Source organism: Callithrix jacchus, chromosome 1 (genome assembly GCF_049354715.1).
Source record: "Callithrix jacchus isolate 240 chromosome 1, calJac240_pri, whole genome shotgun sequence".
Classification (NCBI taxonomy): domain Eukaryota; kingdom Metazoa; phylum Chordata; class Mammalia; order Primates; family Cebidae; genus Callithrix; species Callithrix jacchus.
The window spans coordinates 185,958,135-185,974,743 of NC_133502.1; the positions used below are offsets into that span (position 1 = coordinate 185,958,135).

At 57.6% G+C, this 16,609-nt stretch overlaps 2 protein-coding genes and 1 pseudogene across 24 annotated transcripts in view; 2 read left to right on the top strand and 1 right to left on the bottom strand.

Moving 5' to 3' along the window:
- Positions 1 to 428: 428 nt before the first annotated feature.
- ARRDC1 (arrestin domain containing 1) lies at positions 429 to 9,726 on the top strand. 4 transcript variants are annotated; one of them, XM_002743507.5, is made up of 8 exons: positions 429 to 575; positions 7,252 to 7,362; positions 7,835 to 7,885; positions 7,990 to 8,144; positions 8,406 to 8,588; positions 8,665 to 8,841; positions 8,932 to 9,367; positions 9,440 to 9,726. In XM_002743507.5, exons 1-8 carry the CDS (start codon positions 458 to 460, stop codon positions 9,502 to 9,504), a joined length of 1,296 nt encoding a protein of 431 aa, XP_002743553.4. In that variant the 5' UTR covers positions 429 to 457; the 3' UTR covers positions 9,505 to 9,726. The 4 variants fall into 4 exon arrangements, with proteins under 4 accessions (XP_002743553.4, XP_078189280.1, XP_078189279.1 ...); XM_078333154.1 differs by having other exon boundaries at positions 8,514 to 8,588; XM_078333153.1 differs by having other exon boundaries at positions 7,990 to 8,039.
- Positions 9,727 to 9,788: 62 nt separating this feature from the next.
- Positions 9,789 to 11,671, bottom strand: LOC144578727 (uncharacterized protein ARRDC1-AS1-like; annotated as a pseudogene).
- Positions 11,672 to 12,840: 1,169 nt separating this feature from the next.
- The window catches only part of EHMT1 (euchromatic histone lysine methyltransferase 1), a 220,536-nt gene continuing 216,767 nt past the window's right edge, over positions 12,841 to 16,609 (top strand). For all 20 annotated transcript variants that reach the window (XM_078333148.1, XM_054238466.2, XM_078333144.1 and 17 more), the window contains exon 1: positions 12,841 to 12,898. Coding sequence is in view for 11 of the 20 variants with exons in the window: in XM_035264646.3 (XP_035120537.2) it covers positions 12,878 to 12,898 (21 nt within the window). In the remaining 9 variants the exon portion in view is untranslated. The remainder of the gene's footprint in view (positions 12,899 to 16,609) is intronic.

Below are 16,609 nucleotides of genomic sequence, written 5' to 3' on the forward strand. Positions count from 1 at the left end.
GGGCCTGGGATGGATGAGGGCTGCCGGGGTGGGGTGGGGCATGGCGGGGGCAGGGCCACGCGGAGGAATGGGGCGGGGAATAGGGGCGGGGCCGGACCTCCGAGCCGCAGCCCGCGTGCGAGGGGGCGGCCGGGGGTGGGCGGGGACGCGCCAGGTTGGGCGGGGCCGGTAGGGACTGGATGGGGCGGGGAATAGGGGGCGGGGCCGGACCAGGTTGGGCGGGACCGGGAGGGCCTGGATGGAGCGGGACATAGGGGGGCGGGACCGGACCAGGTTGGGCGGGACCGGGAGGGCCTGGATGGAGCGGGACATAGCGGGGCGGGGCCGGGCCGGGTTGGGCGGGGCCGGGAGGGCCTGGATGGGGCGGGGCATAAGGGGGGCGGGGCCGGGCCTCCGAGCCCTGTCCGCTGGCCGCCGGCGGGGGCGTCACTGCGCGGCGGGCCGGCGAGGCCGCGGCATGGGGCGAGTGCAGCTGTTCGAGATCAGCCTGAGCCACGGCCGCGTCGTCTACAGCCCCGGGGAGCCTCTGGCCGGGACCGTGCGCGTACGCCTGGGGGCGCCGCTGCCGTTCCGAGGTGGGCGCGGGTCCTCGGGGAGGGCCGTTGGCCGCACCTGCGCGGGGCCGGGGCTCCCGGAAGCGGCTGCCGTCGCGGGGCCGGGGGTTGGGTCCGCGGAGTCGCTGTCGCCGCCGCCCGGGACTGCTGGGGCGCGGGCTTGGCGGCGCCGGGGAGGTGTGGGCGGCGCCGCCCTTCCGCGTCTGCTCTTCCTGCCTTCTCGCCGAGGGGCAGCGGGGTTCCGGCGGGGCCTGAGGCCAGGGCCTGAAGCGGGTCCGCTGTGAAGCCGCCCTGAGCGGGGCGCACGCAGGCCTGGGACCCTCCCGGTCCGCGCTCGCACCTGCTGGGCACCTTCCCGCACCCGGGCTCCCTTAGCCCGCGCGCCCGTTGCAGAGCGGTTCCTGGCCCGGGCGTGCGGTCCCGGCAGGGCACAGACACCTGCTGCGGCTCCCCGCGCCCCGGTCCCCCTCTCGCAGGCCTCGGGGCCGGCCCCCTGCCGAGGCGGACTCCCGGACTGGGGATCGGGTTGCTGCAGTGGCCGCTGGCAGCGCGCCCTGGAGGTGAGGCAGGCCCGCGAGGTGAGGCTGCTTTCCCAGCACGGGGCCTCCGCGCAGGCCTCTGCCTGGTCCCTGGCTGTGAGCGCCGCGTCCTTGCCGGGGGCTTCTGTACCTCGGCCTCCTGTGGGACCCACCTGGGCTGCTTGGTCTAAGCCGCTGCCCCTGCGCTTCCCGCTGGACCTTGACCGCTGGGCCTCCGCGTGGGTGACAGCACCGCTGTGCCTGCCGAGGACCCACAGCCTTCGTTCCGTCCTCAGCCGCCTGCGACAGGTGGTGGTGCTGTGGCCCTGCCCTCGCCCCTGCCCCGCCTGAGGCTGTGGATCCCGGGAAGAAGCCAGGTGGTAGGCGCTTCTGTCAGGCTCCTGGGCCTGTTGGGCTTCCTGGGTTGACCCCATGGCCTCCGTTTCTCTGTTCGCACCTTGCGTTTGGGGTCTGGGGGGTGCAGGTGTGGCTGTGGCAGGGCAGAGATAGCACACGTATCCCTTGGGTACAGGTGAGGTGTGAGGTGAGGTGGGTTGGATCCTAGCTGAGGGGAGCACCCTGCCCTGCCGTCCCTCCCCTGGGGCGAGAAGGCTATTGCTGACCACAGGGAAAGGATGGCCTTGTGGTGCGTGACTGGCCTGAGTGGGCAGGCTCCCCTGGGCTGCATGGGTGGATGCATGGACGTGGTGCACGCCTGTAATGCCAGCACTTTGGGCAGATGGCCCAGAAGCTGAGGGAGCCCTGGCTGATGGTCCCACCTCACAGAGGATGGTCTGAGTGAGGGAGAAAAAGGAGGGTCATCAGCGAGGGAGTAGAAGGGCCCTGATGGGCCAGAGAGCTGATGATTCAGGCTGCTGGAAGTGTGGTGGAGGGCTGTGCCCAGGCCCCTCGGGAATTTTCCCCGGCCCTGCCGGGGATGGGAACAGAATGACCCTGGTTTCTTTTCCTCATTCAAAGGATGTTTTTTTCTGTCCTGCTAGGAGCCAGTAGGGAGGCCCTCCACCCCCAGGAGGACAGCAGGCTTGCCTGGCCCCAGGGCTTGCTCACTGATTCTGTCTGATGAGTGTTGGTGACAATCAGCACCCAGACATGGACACAGGCTGCCTTCAGGGCTGATGCAGAGGGAGGCCTGGGAAGGAGCAGTTTTCTGTATCCCAGGCTGGCCCATTCCAGGGTTGGGGGTCAGACAGGACCACCCCATGTTCTGCTGTTACTGGGATGGGTGACCAGGGCTGACAGTGGCTCTTGGAGTGCTCATGTGTGGGCCCGATGCAATTCTCTGGGTCCCACGGGCCAGCCTCACTCACCCTCAGCACCCTGGAAAGTGGTACGGTTATTACTCTCATGATACAGATTTGGAAACAGGAGAGGGGAATGGCTCACAGGTCACAGCTTCCGTGGCAGGGGTGAGGCCTGTGAGATGAGGATGAGGATGAGGAGTGGGTGGCTCTTCATGGTCCAAGTGCAGGTGGTACAAGGGAAGGGCTGCTGAACAGCTAGGGGCCTCAGCTCGAGAAGAAAGTTCCAGTGGTTACTTGAGAACACGGCCCAATCTTGATCTTCCTTAGAATCAAAGCAGCCTGCAGCCTCCAACAGCTTGTCGTTGGTTGTGCATCTGAACACAGGAAACCTTTTTTTTTTTTTTAAGAGACGGAGTCTCACTTTGTCGCCCAGCCTGGAGTGCAGTGGCGTGATCTTGGCTCACTGCAACCTCCACCTCCCAGGTTTTAGCAATTCTGTCTCAGCCTCCTGAGTAGTTGGGACTACACATATGCCTGCTATACCTGGCTAATTTTTTGTATTTTAGTAGAGATGGGGTTTCACCGTGTTGCCCAGGCTGGTCTCAAACTCCTGAGCTCAGGCAAATCTACCCTCCTCAGTCCCCCCAAAGTGCTAGGTGTGACTCACCACACCCAGCCAGGAAACTTTTTGTTTGAGACAGTCTCACTTGGTCACCCAGGCTGGACTGTAGTGGCACCATCTCAGCGTACTGCCACCTCTGCCTCCTGGGTTCAAGCGATTCTCCTGCCTCAGCCTCTTGAGTAGCTGGGATTACAGGTGCACGCCACCATGTGTAGCTAATTTTTGTATTTTTAGTAGAGATGGGGTTTCACCATGTTGGTCAGGCTGGTCTTGAACTCCTGACCTCTCGATCTGCCTGCCTTGGCCTCCCAAAGTGCTGGGATTACAGGCTTGAGCCGCCGCGCCCAGCTGGAAACATTTTTTGAACCTGTATGAGGGAGGAGGGATGGGGCTCCAGGGCCCCTGCAAAGAGGTACAACCTTCAAGTCCAGAAGGCGGAAGAAGTCACACTGACTAGGTGACTGCCGCTGAGCCACTCAGTCCTGCAGCCAAGCCCTGCCCGGAGGCTTTCCTGTTTCGAAAGGCTAGGTTCCCTTCAGCCTGTGCTACCATCACAAGCAGTCTGCAAGCTGGAAAGAAGAGGGAGTGGGGACACATGCCTCTCCAGCAGCAAGGAGACCCCTCACAATGGACCCCATGCACTGCTCTCACTTCTCTGTGGGCAGAACTGCATCTTATGGTCCTGCCTGATTTGACCATTTAAAAGAGAGAAACATGGCTGCTGCCATTGGTTTGGCCGGTGACAATGGGCTTCCTGGGGAATTCACCCAGCCCGAGCTGAAGTAGCTGCTGAGAGGCGGAGGAGCAGCTCCAGGTGTTTTGGCAAGGAAGCAGCTGGCAGCTGTGTGGGAGTCCCGTGCCTCCCCTGTTCTTACTGAGGAGAGCATGGGCAGCTTAGGACAGGTTTCACTTTGGACAGTGGTTGGAGGCTGCTCACTCTGGCAGAGTCATCCAAAAGAGCCTTGGGGTATGTGCAAAACCGGGTTCTCTGCATGGGTGTTGGGAAGATCGCAGAGCCTGGCCATGTAGGATGACCCAAGGGTCAGTTGGATACTGTTTGTTTTTGTGAAGTCAGGTGTCCCATGATGGTTTTAGTGATGCCTTGCTAGTATGAGCAGTGGTGTGTGAGGCTCCCAGTTAAATAGCATGAGATTCTAAGCGGAATTCTGGGTCTCCTGGTATGCACAAGGAAATTACAGATCTGCCCCACTCTTTGCCAGGACCCATACCTGTCTGCAGTTTGACTGGTTTAAGGAGTGTTTGTTTTCTGCCTCCTCTCCAATGTGTTGGGACATTTATTTATTTATTTTGAGACGGAGTTTCGCTCTTGTTGTCCACACTGGAGTGCAGTCTCCACTTCCGAGGTTCAAGCGATTCTCCAGCATTAGCCTCCTGAGTAGCTGGGATTACAGACACCAGAACACCCCCACCCCCACCCCCCGGCCAACACACACACCATGCCTGGCTAATTTTTGTATTTTTAGTTGAGATGGGGTTTCACCATGTCAGCCAGGCCCGTCTTGAACTCCTGACCTCAGGTCATCCACCTGACTCGGCCTTGCAAATTGCTGGGATTATAGGCATAAGCCACTGTGCCTGGTGAGACATTTATTTGAGATGAGGTCGCACTCTGTCACCCAGACTGGAATGCAGTGGTGCAATCTTGGCTCACTGCAACTTCTGCCTCCAGGGCTCAAGCGATTGATCCCCCCACCTCAGCCTCCTGAGTAGCTGGACCACAGGCACATGCCACCACACCTAGCTAATCTTTTGTAGTTTTGGTAGAGACGAGGTTTCACCATGTTACCTAGGCTGCTCTCACACTCCTGGCCTCAAGCAATCCACCTGCCTTGGCCACCCAAAGTGTTGGGATTACAGGTGTGAACCACTATGCCTAGCTGTGTTGAGACATTTAATGTGTGTCAATCCGATGGACTGAAATGGTAGATCATTTGGGTTTTCCCTAATTTCTAGTGAGGTTGGACATCTTTTCCAGTTATCCACTGCTCCGTAAAAGCAGTGGTCACCCCAAGCCACACACCACTCCTAAACAGTCAACACAACCATTTTGTTACCGCTCATTAGCATTGTGGGTTAGGATCTGGACAGTGGGGGCAGGGTGAAACTTCAGCTCTGTGCCACCAACTGGGATCACTTGAGGGCGCTTGGCTGGCATACGGGTTAGTCTGGGGACTACTGCCCCCTTTCCAGCTTTTTTTTTTTTTTGAGATGAAGTCTTGCTCTGTCACCCAGGCTAAAGTGCAGTTGTGTGTTCTTAGCTCATTGCAACCTCTGCCTCCTGAGTTAAGCGATTCTCACGACTCAGCTTTCCAAGTAGCTGGGATTACAGGCGTGCACCACCATGCCCAGCTGATTTTTGTAATTTTAGTAGAGATGAGGTGTCACACCATGTTGGCCAGGGTGGTCTTGAACTCTGGACCTCAAATGATCCACCCGCCTCAGCCTCCCAGAGTGCTAGGATTTCAGTCATGAGCCACCGTGCCTGGCCGGTCTCAGCATGTGTGGGATTTGAGGGGATGTGCAGTACCTTTGGGAGTGTGAAAAGCCAGCAGCATTTCCAGTCCCCCAGGTGTTCTCTCGTTGCTTCAGCCGTGCACACCCTCTTCTGTGCCTGTTCACGCCGGTTTGCTGCTCCTGGGCTGGCTGCTGCTCCACAGGAGAATCACTGCTGTTCCCAATTTCCAGCATGGGAAGTTTGGGATCTGACCCTAGGAGGGCCTAGCTAATGGCATGGATTCAAAATCAGCGCCGAGCCGGGTACGGTGACTCACACCTGTACTTTCAGCAGTTTGGGAGGCTGAGGCAGGTGGATCACCTGAGGTCAGGAGTTTGAGACCAGCCTGGCTAACAGGCGAAATCCTGTCTTAAAAAAACAAAAACAAAAAAATAGCCAGGTGTGGTGGCATGTGCCTGTAGTCCCAGCTACTCGGGGGGTTGAGGTGGGTGGATTGCTTGAGCCCAGGAGGTTGAGGCTACAGTGAGCCAAGATCATGCCACTGCATACTAGTCTGGGCGTCCGGAGTGAGACCCTGTCTTAAAAAAAACAAAACAAAACACCCAGGTTGGGTGGCGAGGCTGGGCTGGAATGGGGGTTGAGGCCAGGCTCTGGGGGTGCCCAGGGAGTAGAGGACATGCAGCAGGAAGCAAGGGTCACCCTCAGTGATGGGGGACTGCGCCTGGCAGCTGCCAACGGGGAGGGCAAGATGCATATGGAGAGCCACGTGGGGCTGTGACTGAGCCAAGGGCTGTGAGAGGAAGTCTGTTGCTCTGGGTGGCGGGCAGAAGGCCTGGGCCACAGGTAAGGAAGGTGTGGCTGACCCTAGGTGCTCCAGACACTGGTGCTCCTCCCTGTCTGCTCCCTCAGCAGGTGTCAGAGTCTGAGTCACCTCCCTTCGTGTGACCCCCACAAGGACCAGTTAGGGAGGTGGCTGTCTTTGGCCCTGATTCAACTCTGAGGGGAGAAGAGGGGCTGGAGCTGCTGTGGGCTCCCCTCAACCCCTGCCAACTGGGTCTTGTGCTGTGTGTGCTTCTGCTGTCTGTCCTCCCTTGTGACCAGCTTCTACTGGACCCGCTTGTCCAGCCATGATCTTCTGACCATAATGGTTCCGGACACACATCTGTTGGGCTGAGGAATTTTTCCTGCCTCAAGCAGTTCCTGGTCTAGGCACTCCCACAGGGGAAGCCAGAGAGGACCAAGCCATCTCCTGATGCATAAAGTCAGCCCCGCTGGGCAGTGCTGGCCCAGGAAGTAGGGGCCCCACCCAACGGTGTGTGGACTGTGTCTGCCCAGGCGGGTCTGGCCACATTCCTGCAGCATGATGGCTGGCAGTTAGCTTCCTGGACATGGAGGTGTGCTTCCCTGCCTGCCTGACTTGTCTGCGAGGCAGCAAGAAGATGCATCCCTTGGTATGTCCCAAGCATCCCCTGTAGGCAGCTGGGCTTTCACAGGTCTGGCTGGGAGCCAAGATTATCAATTTTGGGGGTGACCCAGGTGTCATCTGGATGAGTGTTGGGGTTCTTCTGCTCTGGACTGCAGGGCAGACATCATTTTGTGCTGGTCAGGCTCCTCGCCAGCTTAGCTCCCTTGGAGACCCCCAAGACTTATGGCAGGAGGTGTCTTTTGAAGAGGCACAAGCTGCTGCTTGCTCATTGGCCTTCCCAGGACCCTGCCAAGGTGGGGCTGCTTGGCCTCAGGTGCACCTGACCCTGTTCCTGCTCTAATTCCCGTGCTGGCCATCGGCTGGCTGGGGCTCACACAGACTTCCTCTTTGCAGCCATCCGGGTCGCCTGCACAGGCTCCTGTGGGGTCTCCAGCAAGGCCAATGATGCAGCCTGGGTGGTGGAGGAGAGTTACTTCAACAGTTCCCTGTCACTGGCGGACAAGGGTAAGTGGGATCCAGTCCCCAACATGGTCCCAAGCGGTGACCCTCGGGACAGCCCTTGCTTGGAGTGGGGCCCATGTGTTCTCCCCACTTACTAATCTGCCTCTTGGATCCTGCAGTGGCCCATCTTCCCCCAGGGTTTCAGTCCCTGATGGCTTTCTCATGGACTGGGTGGTGAAGGGGCCACCTTCTCATTGTGCTGGATTTGGGTGGGCTCTGACCCCTGGCACAGCGGTTTCACCCTTGCCTCATCCCTAATGCACTCTCCTGTTCAAGCAAAACTCTTATCCTCAGTCTTCACCCAGGCCACAGCCCTGTGCTGCTGGTGACAGACAGGGAGACCCAGCAGCCAGCTGCAGTAAGCTACAGTGGGCCCTGGTCAAATGCAGTGCCCAGTCCTATCCTGGCCCTGTGGTCACCTCAAGCCTCTTGAGGCCTGTTCCCACCGCCACCCACCTCCTTCCTGTCTCTGCAGGGAGCCTGCCCGCTGGAGAGCACAGCTTCCCCTTCCAGTTCCTGCTTCCTGGTGAGAGCCCAGCCTGGACAGGCCTGGTGATGACCAACTGGTCCTGGGAGGTGGGCTCTGCAGGGTGGAAGGTAGCCAGGTGCCAGTGCCTGCTCTCTCCCCAGCCACAGCACCCACATCCTTTGAGGGTCCTTTTGGGAAGATCGTGCACCAGGTGAGGGCCGCCATCCACACGCCACGGTTTTCCAAGGATCACAAGTGCAGCCTCGTGTTCTATATCTTGAGCCCCCTGAATCTGAACAGCATCCCAGACATTGAGGTGAGGATGGCACAGTGGCCTCCTTGGTGGTCCCCACCCTCATGGGGGCTGGGGAGGAGCTGGGCAGGCACTGCTTTATCCCTGTGTCCTGTCTCCAGCTCAGGTGAGGGGGGCCAGGGTCTGGAGACAGTGGCCTCTCTGCCCTCAGCTGACTGCTGATGTCCAGGGGCAGGGCATGGCAGGGTTGAGGGGCTTGTCCCGATGCCACAGGGATCCAGTCTACCCACACCTGCTAAGCCCCTCCCCGACCCTCCCCCCAAGCAACCCAATGTGGCCTCTGCCACCAAGAAGTTCTCCTACAAGCTGGTGAAGACAGGCAGCGTGGTCCTCACAGCCAGCACTGACCTCCGCGGCTATGTGGTGGGGCAGGCGCTGCGGCTGCACGCCGACATTGAGAACCAGTCGGGCAAGGACACCAGCCCTGTGGTGGCCAGTCTGCTGCAGGTCAGAGCCCCCGGCAGTTGCCTGGACTGGCCTCCTGGGGTGGCCTGCCCGGGCTCACAGGCTGGTCCTTCCCCAGAAAGTGTCCTATAAGGCCAAGCGCTGGATCCATGACGTGCGGACCATTGCCGAGGTGGAGGGTGCAGGCGTCAAGGCCTGGCGGCGAGCACAGTGGCACGAGCAGATCCTGGTGCCCGCCTTGCCCCAGTCAGCCCTGCCAGGCTGCAGCCTCATCCACATTGACTACTACCTACAGGTTTGGTGCTGCTGGGGACTGGGCGGCCTGAGGCGTGAGGCCTGGTGGCCTTGGCCAGGGCCCTTCATGCCCCACCTCAATCCTGTCCAGGTCTCTCTGAAGGCGCCGGAAGCTACAGTGACCCTCCCGGTCTTCATTGGCAATATTGCTGTGAACCATGCCCCACTGAGCCCCGGGCCAGGCCCAGGGCTGCCTCCCAGGGTCCCAGCCTTGGTGGTGCCTTCTGCACCACCCCAGGAGGAGGCGGAGGCTGCAGTTGGTGGCCCCCACTTCGTGGACCCAGTCTCCCTTTCCACCAAGAGCCACTCGCAGCAGCAGCCCCCGCTGGGCACCTTGGGTTCTGTGCCTGGCACCCCTGAGCCTGGTCCTCGGAATGGCAGCCCTGCCCCACACCCGCTGCACCCTCCCTTGTGCATTTCAACAGGTGCCACTGTCCCCTACTTTGCAGAGGGCTCCGGGGGGCCAGTGCCCACTACTAGCACCTTGATTCTTCCTCCGGAGTATAGCTCATGGGGCTACCCCTATGGTGAGTCGAGGGCCAGGGCTGGCAGGGAGGGGACGCCAGGAGCCCCATGCGGACCCTGCTTTCTCCCTGCAGAGGCCCCACCGTCCTATGAGCAGAGCTGCGGTGGTGTGGACCCCAGCCTGACCCCTGAGAGCTGACTCCATGCTGCCTTCTCCAGGCAGGCCTGGCCTCTGCCCTGGGACTGGGGCACCCAGGGCCTTGTGCCTTCTCTCTCGGCCTGGCCTGGCCCACTCAGGACCAGCCCAGCCTCTGCCAGCTCCCCTGGCGTCCACCCTCTTCTCCCTGGGGCTGGGGTGGGGGTGGCAGGGAGCTGGGACCTGGAGAGATGACTTTTGTAAATAAAAAACACTTGATTTGTAGAGCTGGGCCTCACCGGCCTTGCCTTGGGTGCCCTCCAGCCTCTGGCGGGGCCTGACCCCAACCTTACCCTTGGCTCTTGCCAGGGTGCACCCCGTTACTCTGGCACCGCCGCTACCCTGAGTCGTGTTCGGGGTGCTGTGTGTGGGTCATGCCCAGGGGGAGCTGCGGGGCCGGTTCCCTTTAACAGAGGATGGGAGCTGGCGCTGGGCTTTCCAGAGCTGCCAAAGGATGCACCCTCTGAGCTCTCGTCATTCGGGGCTTCACGCAGCCTTGGTGTTTGGTTAAAATGTTTGGGCCCGTCTCCTGTTGCATTTCTGCGCCCATGTTCCCTGGTGGTGCGGTGTGGACCTCCCACGCTGAGAAACCTGCAGACATGGGGAGGGGCTTACCCAGGTCCCTCCAAGGGGAGACCGTGCTCTCCCTGGGCCTCGGTTCCTGCTGGCACCACTGCCAGGCCTGGCTCTGAGGGAGGCTGCTTCTCCTGGCCCACATCTCTAAAGCCTGAAAGGCAGGGTTCTGTGGAGCAGCATTTCCCAAAGGGGCATCCTGCAGATGTTCCAACCCCAAGGGAGGAATGTCCGCCTGGAGGGCACTTCCAGAAACAATGGAGGTGGTGGTGGGGTAAAGAAGGACTCTGGGTTCAAATTCCAGTTCTGTAGGGCGAAGGGGTGGCTGTGGCAAGGTTTGTCAGTTACCAGGCCAGGCATAGTGGCTCCCGCCTGTAATCCCAGCACTTTGGGAGGCTGAGGCAGGCGGATCACTTGAGGTCAGGAGTTCCAGATCAGCCTGGCCAATGTAGTGAAACTGTCTGTACTAAAAAAAAAAAAAAAAAAAAAAATGCTGGGCATCGTGGCACATGCCTGTAATTCCAGCTACTTGGGAGGCTGAGGTTGGAGAATCGCTTGAACCCAGGAGGCAGAGGTTGCAGTGAGCTGATATCATGCCATTGTACTCCAGCCTGGGTGACAGGGTGAGACTCTGCCTCAAAAAATAAAAATAGCTGGGTGCGGTGGTTCATGCCTATAATCCCAGCACTTTGGGAGGCGAAGGTGGGCGGATCATGGGGTCAGGAGTTCAAGATCAGCCTGACCAATATGGTGAAATCCCATCTCTACTAAAAATATGAAAATGAGCCAGGTGTGGTGGCACACACCTATAGTCCCAGCTACTCAGGAGGCTGAGGCAGGAGAATTGCTTGAACTGGGGAGGCGGAGGCTGCAGTGAGCCAAGATCGTTCCACTGCACTCCAGCCTGGGCAACAAAGCAAGACATCTAAAAAAAAAAAAAATCAAAGAAAACCCCACAAAACACTCATGGGACTGTAGGGGACAGACCCCCTTCCTCACAGCATCACAGTTTATTTCTTTAACAGTCCAGAGGGGGCAGATTCTGGCCTTGTGGCACAGCCGTCATTCCTATATAATGGCTCCCATCCCTGGCTCCCAGGTGGCTGTTACAGCTTTCACCACTGCCCAGCCTAATGGTGGGACTTTTGAGGGACAGACTGGGAAGTGGATTGTCACTTTATGTCCCTGACCTGTCGCCTTCCTGTAGGAAATGTCATTTTTAGCCAGGCGGTCCTGTACTTCGCTAAAATTTTACTAATTGTGGGACGGGCAGTATGAACACTGAACAGCAGAAAGTGTGCCGCAGGCGGGACAATCAGTGAAGTGCCTGCTGGAAGCAGTGCAGTCTGTGGTTGAAAGGCTGTTCCTGGGCTTGAATCCCATCTCTGCCTCTCACCACTCCCTTGCCTCAGTTCAGTCACTTGTAAAATATGGGCAAGAACAATGCCTGCCCCTCAGGACTGACCTGAAGTTTGCAATGTTAACATGTCACGTGCTGAGAGCAGCATCTTGACATAAGTGGTCAGTGGCACACAAGGGTAGCAGCTGACTGCAAAATGGGAGTGAAAAAGCGGCCTGAAGCTTGCTTCCGACACATTCACTTAGGGCGGATGTTTGCTTGGTAAAGGATTTTTTCTTCACTTTTTTTTTTTTGAGACGGAGTCTCGATCTATAGCCCAGGCTGGAGTGCAGTGGTGCGATCTTGGCTCACTGCAACCTCCCTCTCTGGAGTCCGACTCACCCACGACACTCAGGTGTCACCCAGATTGACCTTCAAGGCTCTGTTCTTCTCAGAACAGTACCCATTCCCTTGGTTCACGCGACCATCCAGGAGCCTCAGAGTCAGTCCATGCTTCTTGTTTGGGGTCTTGGGGCTGGGATAAGGAGGTCTGACTGTAGCGAGGCATGTAGCCTCAGATGGTTTTTGTGGTGCTGGGACGCTGTCCGGGGAAGACTCCTTGGTCTGCTTCTAAGGCCTTGGCTTGTGGATACCTGGGCAGCAGGCATATGAGTGGCAGGGAGCTTGGGGTAACCAGAGAGAGCACACCCCCTAAATGGAGCACCCTTCAAGTTGGCATCGCCACAACTGCGGCACCTCCCCCATCAGGGCAACCCTCCCGGTTGGGACATCGCCCCCAGCAAGACACATCCTCCTAGCAGAGCACCCACGCTTAGCCCAAGCCGCTCCCCGCCAGGCATCTCCTCACCGGGCAACCCCACCGTTCGGGACACACCTCCAGCTGGAGCACCCCTCAGCAGGGGCATTCCTCCCAACCGGGGGACCCCCACCGTAACGGGAACCTGCTTGAACCAGAGCTCCCTCTCGAACCGGGGAGACCCTATAGGCGGCTTCCTCGCCAGGCAGTGGCTTAGGGAATCCGCCTTTAGCGCACGCCGGCGAAATCAAAGTGCGTCCGGGGTTAGAGGTCAGAGTTCGGAGCCGCGGGACTTTCTCCACCTTCGGCCAGCTCACCAGAACGTCAATTTAGAATGAGATACGGGTTGAAAATGGGAAGCCTACTCCCCACCCACTACTACGACTCCGGCGGGCGGGTTCTCCGGCGCCAGGTCGCCTATCCCGCGGGCGTGCGTTTTGGTTCCGGCCGCCGCAGGCCGGCGCCTGGGGCGCCTCACGCTTGGTCCCAGTGCGCAGGCGCCGCACCGGCCGGGCCCCCAACGCGCAGGCGCAGGGGTAGGCGCAGGCGCAGACGCAGGCGACCGGCCCCGCCCCGACTCTGGGCCGCGAGGCGCGGGCGGGGCGATGGCGCGTGGGAGGGGCGGGGCCACGCTGCGGGCCCGGGCCATGGCCGCCGCCGATGCCGAGGTGAGGAGCGGGGCCGGCGGGGGGCGGCGCGGGGGCGGCAGGCAGCGGTGGAGGCGGCGCAGGGGCTAAGAACCGGGCGGGGCGGCGGCAGGCGGCCGGCGGGCGGGCGGGGCCCCGCGCCCCCCCGCTGCCGCCGCCGCCTGCCGCCGCCGCCGCCGCCGCCTCAGGCCGAGGCCGGGCCGAGGCCGCCGGGCGTCCGGCCCGCGCTCCCGCCGGGTGCGCTTTGTGCGCGGCGCGGGCCGGGCAGCGACTGGGGGCGCGGGCGGGGGCGCAGGTGAGGGAGGCGGCCGCGTACCTGCGCCCGCGCCCCGCAAGGACCCCGTGCCGCCGCCGCCGCCCGCGAGCCCGATTTGCGGGGAGGGCCTCGGCCGGGGTGCCGGGGAGGTGCGGAGGACAAAAGGAAAAGTAGCGGGGCCGGCCAACTTTGGAGCGCCGGCCGAGGCGAAGCTGTCCCTCCTCTCGGAGCTCTTCCTTCGCTCCGTTGACCTTTCACTTTGTTCTGAGTAGGATGGCACCATCTTTAACGAAAAGTTGGCCAGTCCCAGCGTGTTCTCCCCAGACAATGCTGCTCCAGCCCTGCTGGCTGTCAGAAGCAGGAAAGCACGCTCGGTGGGAAGCTTGCGGACTCAAGTTTATTTCCAAACCGGCAGCTTTAAAGGGCTCTCGACATAAAAAGTTCACATTCTTTTGTTAATGGTCTTGGCCTTCCCCGTACTCATTCTCAAGGATAGTTTGTTTCCTTGCTTAGGAAAGGAAGCAGCATCGAGATAAAAGTCTTGCGAGTGGACCATAGGCTTCCCTCTGAAGGAGAAGCAAGCAGGAGATGCTGTGTCCGTGAAAATGCATAGTGTGTTCTTAGGGCTGAAATAAGGGACCGGTTTGGAGAAAAGTGCTGGCCTAGAAGTATGTCTTTGAAATTAACTATGTAATAAGAGTTGAGACTTCTAAAGCTTAGAAAGTTAAGGTGTAGTAAGAAGCTGTGCAGTATCTGGTGCCTAGATATAACAGTATGTTTTAGCTCAGGTAATGTATGGCCTTTTTATTTTTTCCCTGCAGTTTTTGGGGGGTGTTGAAATAAGTAAACTGGCAAGGTGCAGGGTTATTCTTAAATTCAGTGCAAGGAGTTGAATACCTGCAGCATTCAAGGAATGAGTATTAGGCACTGAGAACAAAAAGGGAAATTAGAAAACTTCAAGTCACTTCCAGGCTTGTAGAGAAGAAGACGTGTAGTGATGAATGGTATCATTTATGAAGCACCCACTGGATCCCACACACTGCAAGACCTTTAGATCAGTCGTCTCACTCACTTAGTTTTCTCCAACCTGTGCAGCAGGTGCTGGTACTTCCTTTTTTTTTTTTCTTTTTTTTTGGAGACAGGATCTCCCTTTGTCACCCAGGCTGGAGTGCACAGGCATGATCACAGCTCACTGCTGCCGCAACCACCCAGGCTCAAGGGATTCTCCCACCTCATTCCCCCAGGTAGCTGGGACTACAGGCAGGTGCCACCATACCACACATGGCCAATTTTTTTTTTTTGTATATTTTGTAGAGACCGGGGTTTCACCATGTTGTCCAGGCTGGCCTTGAACTTTTGGACTCAAGCGATCTGCCTGCCTCAGCCTCTCAAAGTGCTAGGATTACAGACATGAGCCACCATGCCCGGCCTGTTGTTTCCTGTTTAGCAGAGGAGGCAGTATTCGATAACTTGGCCAGTCAGTGGTAGGACTAGCACTAGAGCAGTGTTGGGCACATAGTAGGTTTTTAATAAATGATCGATGAGTAAATGGTTCCAGATGTCTCTGTTTTTGTAGGCAGCCTTGAGTAGAGGTCTTGACAGAGCTGATGATAATGAAAGCCTGTGTTATCGAGCCCTTACTTGTGTCCAGCCCTGCCATAGTGCGTTGCATGAATTCACTAATTTCAGCCTTGCAGCAACCTTAAGAGGTAGGTAGTGATATCTCTCTATAAATGAGAAAACAGGCACAGTGAGGCCAAAGATTGCAGAGCTTGTGGCCAAGAAGATGGTTCCAGAGCTGGTGCTTGCTAAACATGTGTTATATCCGTGTTGGTCGTTTTAGATTAATCAAAGCTCTGTTTTTAGATTCATGATTCTAAGGGTTTATCATCAAGGTGTGTGAGAAGGAGAGGGGGCCCGTGTGCAGTGAAGCACCTCTGGCCTCCTGGACAGTAGGTAGGCATGGGATCATTGTTGTCGCTAAACCTGGGAAGTGATTCCTGGGTCAGGGTTCATTACTTGCCGAATGATTAAGGTAATAAAGCTTGACACTGGAAACTTACCTGGCTTCATTTTTGTTCTTTCTTTTCCTTGATCTACAAAGATAGTCAACACTTTTTCACACCAAAAAGAACTGGCCAGGCATGGAGGCTCACACGTGTAATCCCAGCCCTTTAGGAGGCTGAGGTGAGCAAATCACTTGAGGTCAGTAGTTCGAGACCAGCCTGGCCAACATGGTGAAACCCTGTTTCTACTGAAAATACAAAAATTATCCGGGCATAGTGGTTCATGCCTATAGTTGCAGCCTGGGTGACAGAGTGAGAGACTGTCTCAGGAAAAAAAAAAGACAAAAAAACTACTGAGGTAGTTGAATACATCCTCCATTCCCCATTTGTGAGTTAGTAAGTGGGGCCTCTTAGGGTTTAAATATGTCCAGGGTCACCGAGGATCAGATTCCAGGGTCCCTTTGACTGGAGGCTTTTGTTTCAGCCAAATTTTATCTTCCAGCAGGAAGGCAAGTGCTATGATTTTCTAGCAAGGTGGCTACTATGTATCTCTTCCTTATTTTTGGTTTTTTAAAATAACAGAGGTACTAACAAAAAAATCGGTGCTAAAAGACTTTTTAAAAAGCTGCTCTCAGGCTGGACGCGGTGGCTCAAGCCTGTAATCCCAGCACTTTGGGAGGCTGAGGCAGGTGGACCATGAGGTCAAGAGATCGAGACCATCCTGGTCAACATGGTGAAACCTTGTCTCTACTAAAAATACAAAAAATTAGCTGGGCATGGTGGCGGTGCCTGTAATCCCAGCTACTCAGGAGGCTGAGGCAGGAGAATTACCTGAACCCAGGAGGCGGAGGTTGCGGTGAGCCGAGATTGCGCCATTGCACTCCAGCCTGGGTAAAAAGAGTGAAACTCCGTCTCAAAAAAAAAAAAAAAAAAAAAAAAAGCTGCTCTCATCTCCTGTCTTTCTTTTTTCTTTTCTTTTTTTTTTTTTTTTTGAGACCGAGTCTTGATTGGTCAGGCTGCAGTGCAGTGGTGGAATCTCAGCTCACTGCAACCTCCACCTCCTGGATTCAAGCAATTCTCGTGCCTCAGCCTCCTGAGTAGCTGGGATTATGGGCGCCTGCCACACACCTGGCTAATTATTGTATTTTTAGTAGAGACGGGGTTTTACCACGTTGGCCAGGCTTGTCTTGAAATCCTGACCTCAAGTGAACCGCCCACCTCAGCCTCCCAAAATGCTGGGATTACAGGCGTGAGCCACCGCCCCAGGCTGATGGTCTCTGGTCCTTCTGGAGGGGCACAGTCACTTGCAGCTCTTGAGCATTTACTTCACGTTTTTAAATATGTGTTTCTGTTGTCATGTCTTTATTCACCAGTTTGAAGGGTCATTTATGGACTTCCACTACTGGTGGATTTGTGTAAAGATTTAGAGATTTTTGTTCTCTTACATTTATCCTGCCCCAATCAGAATGC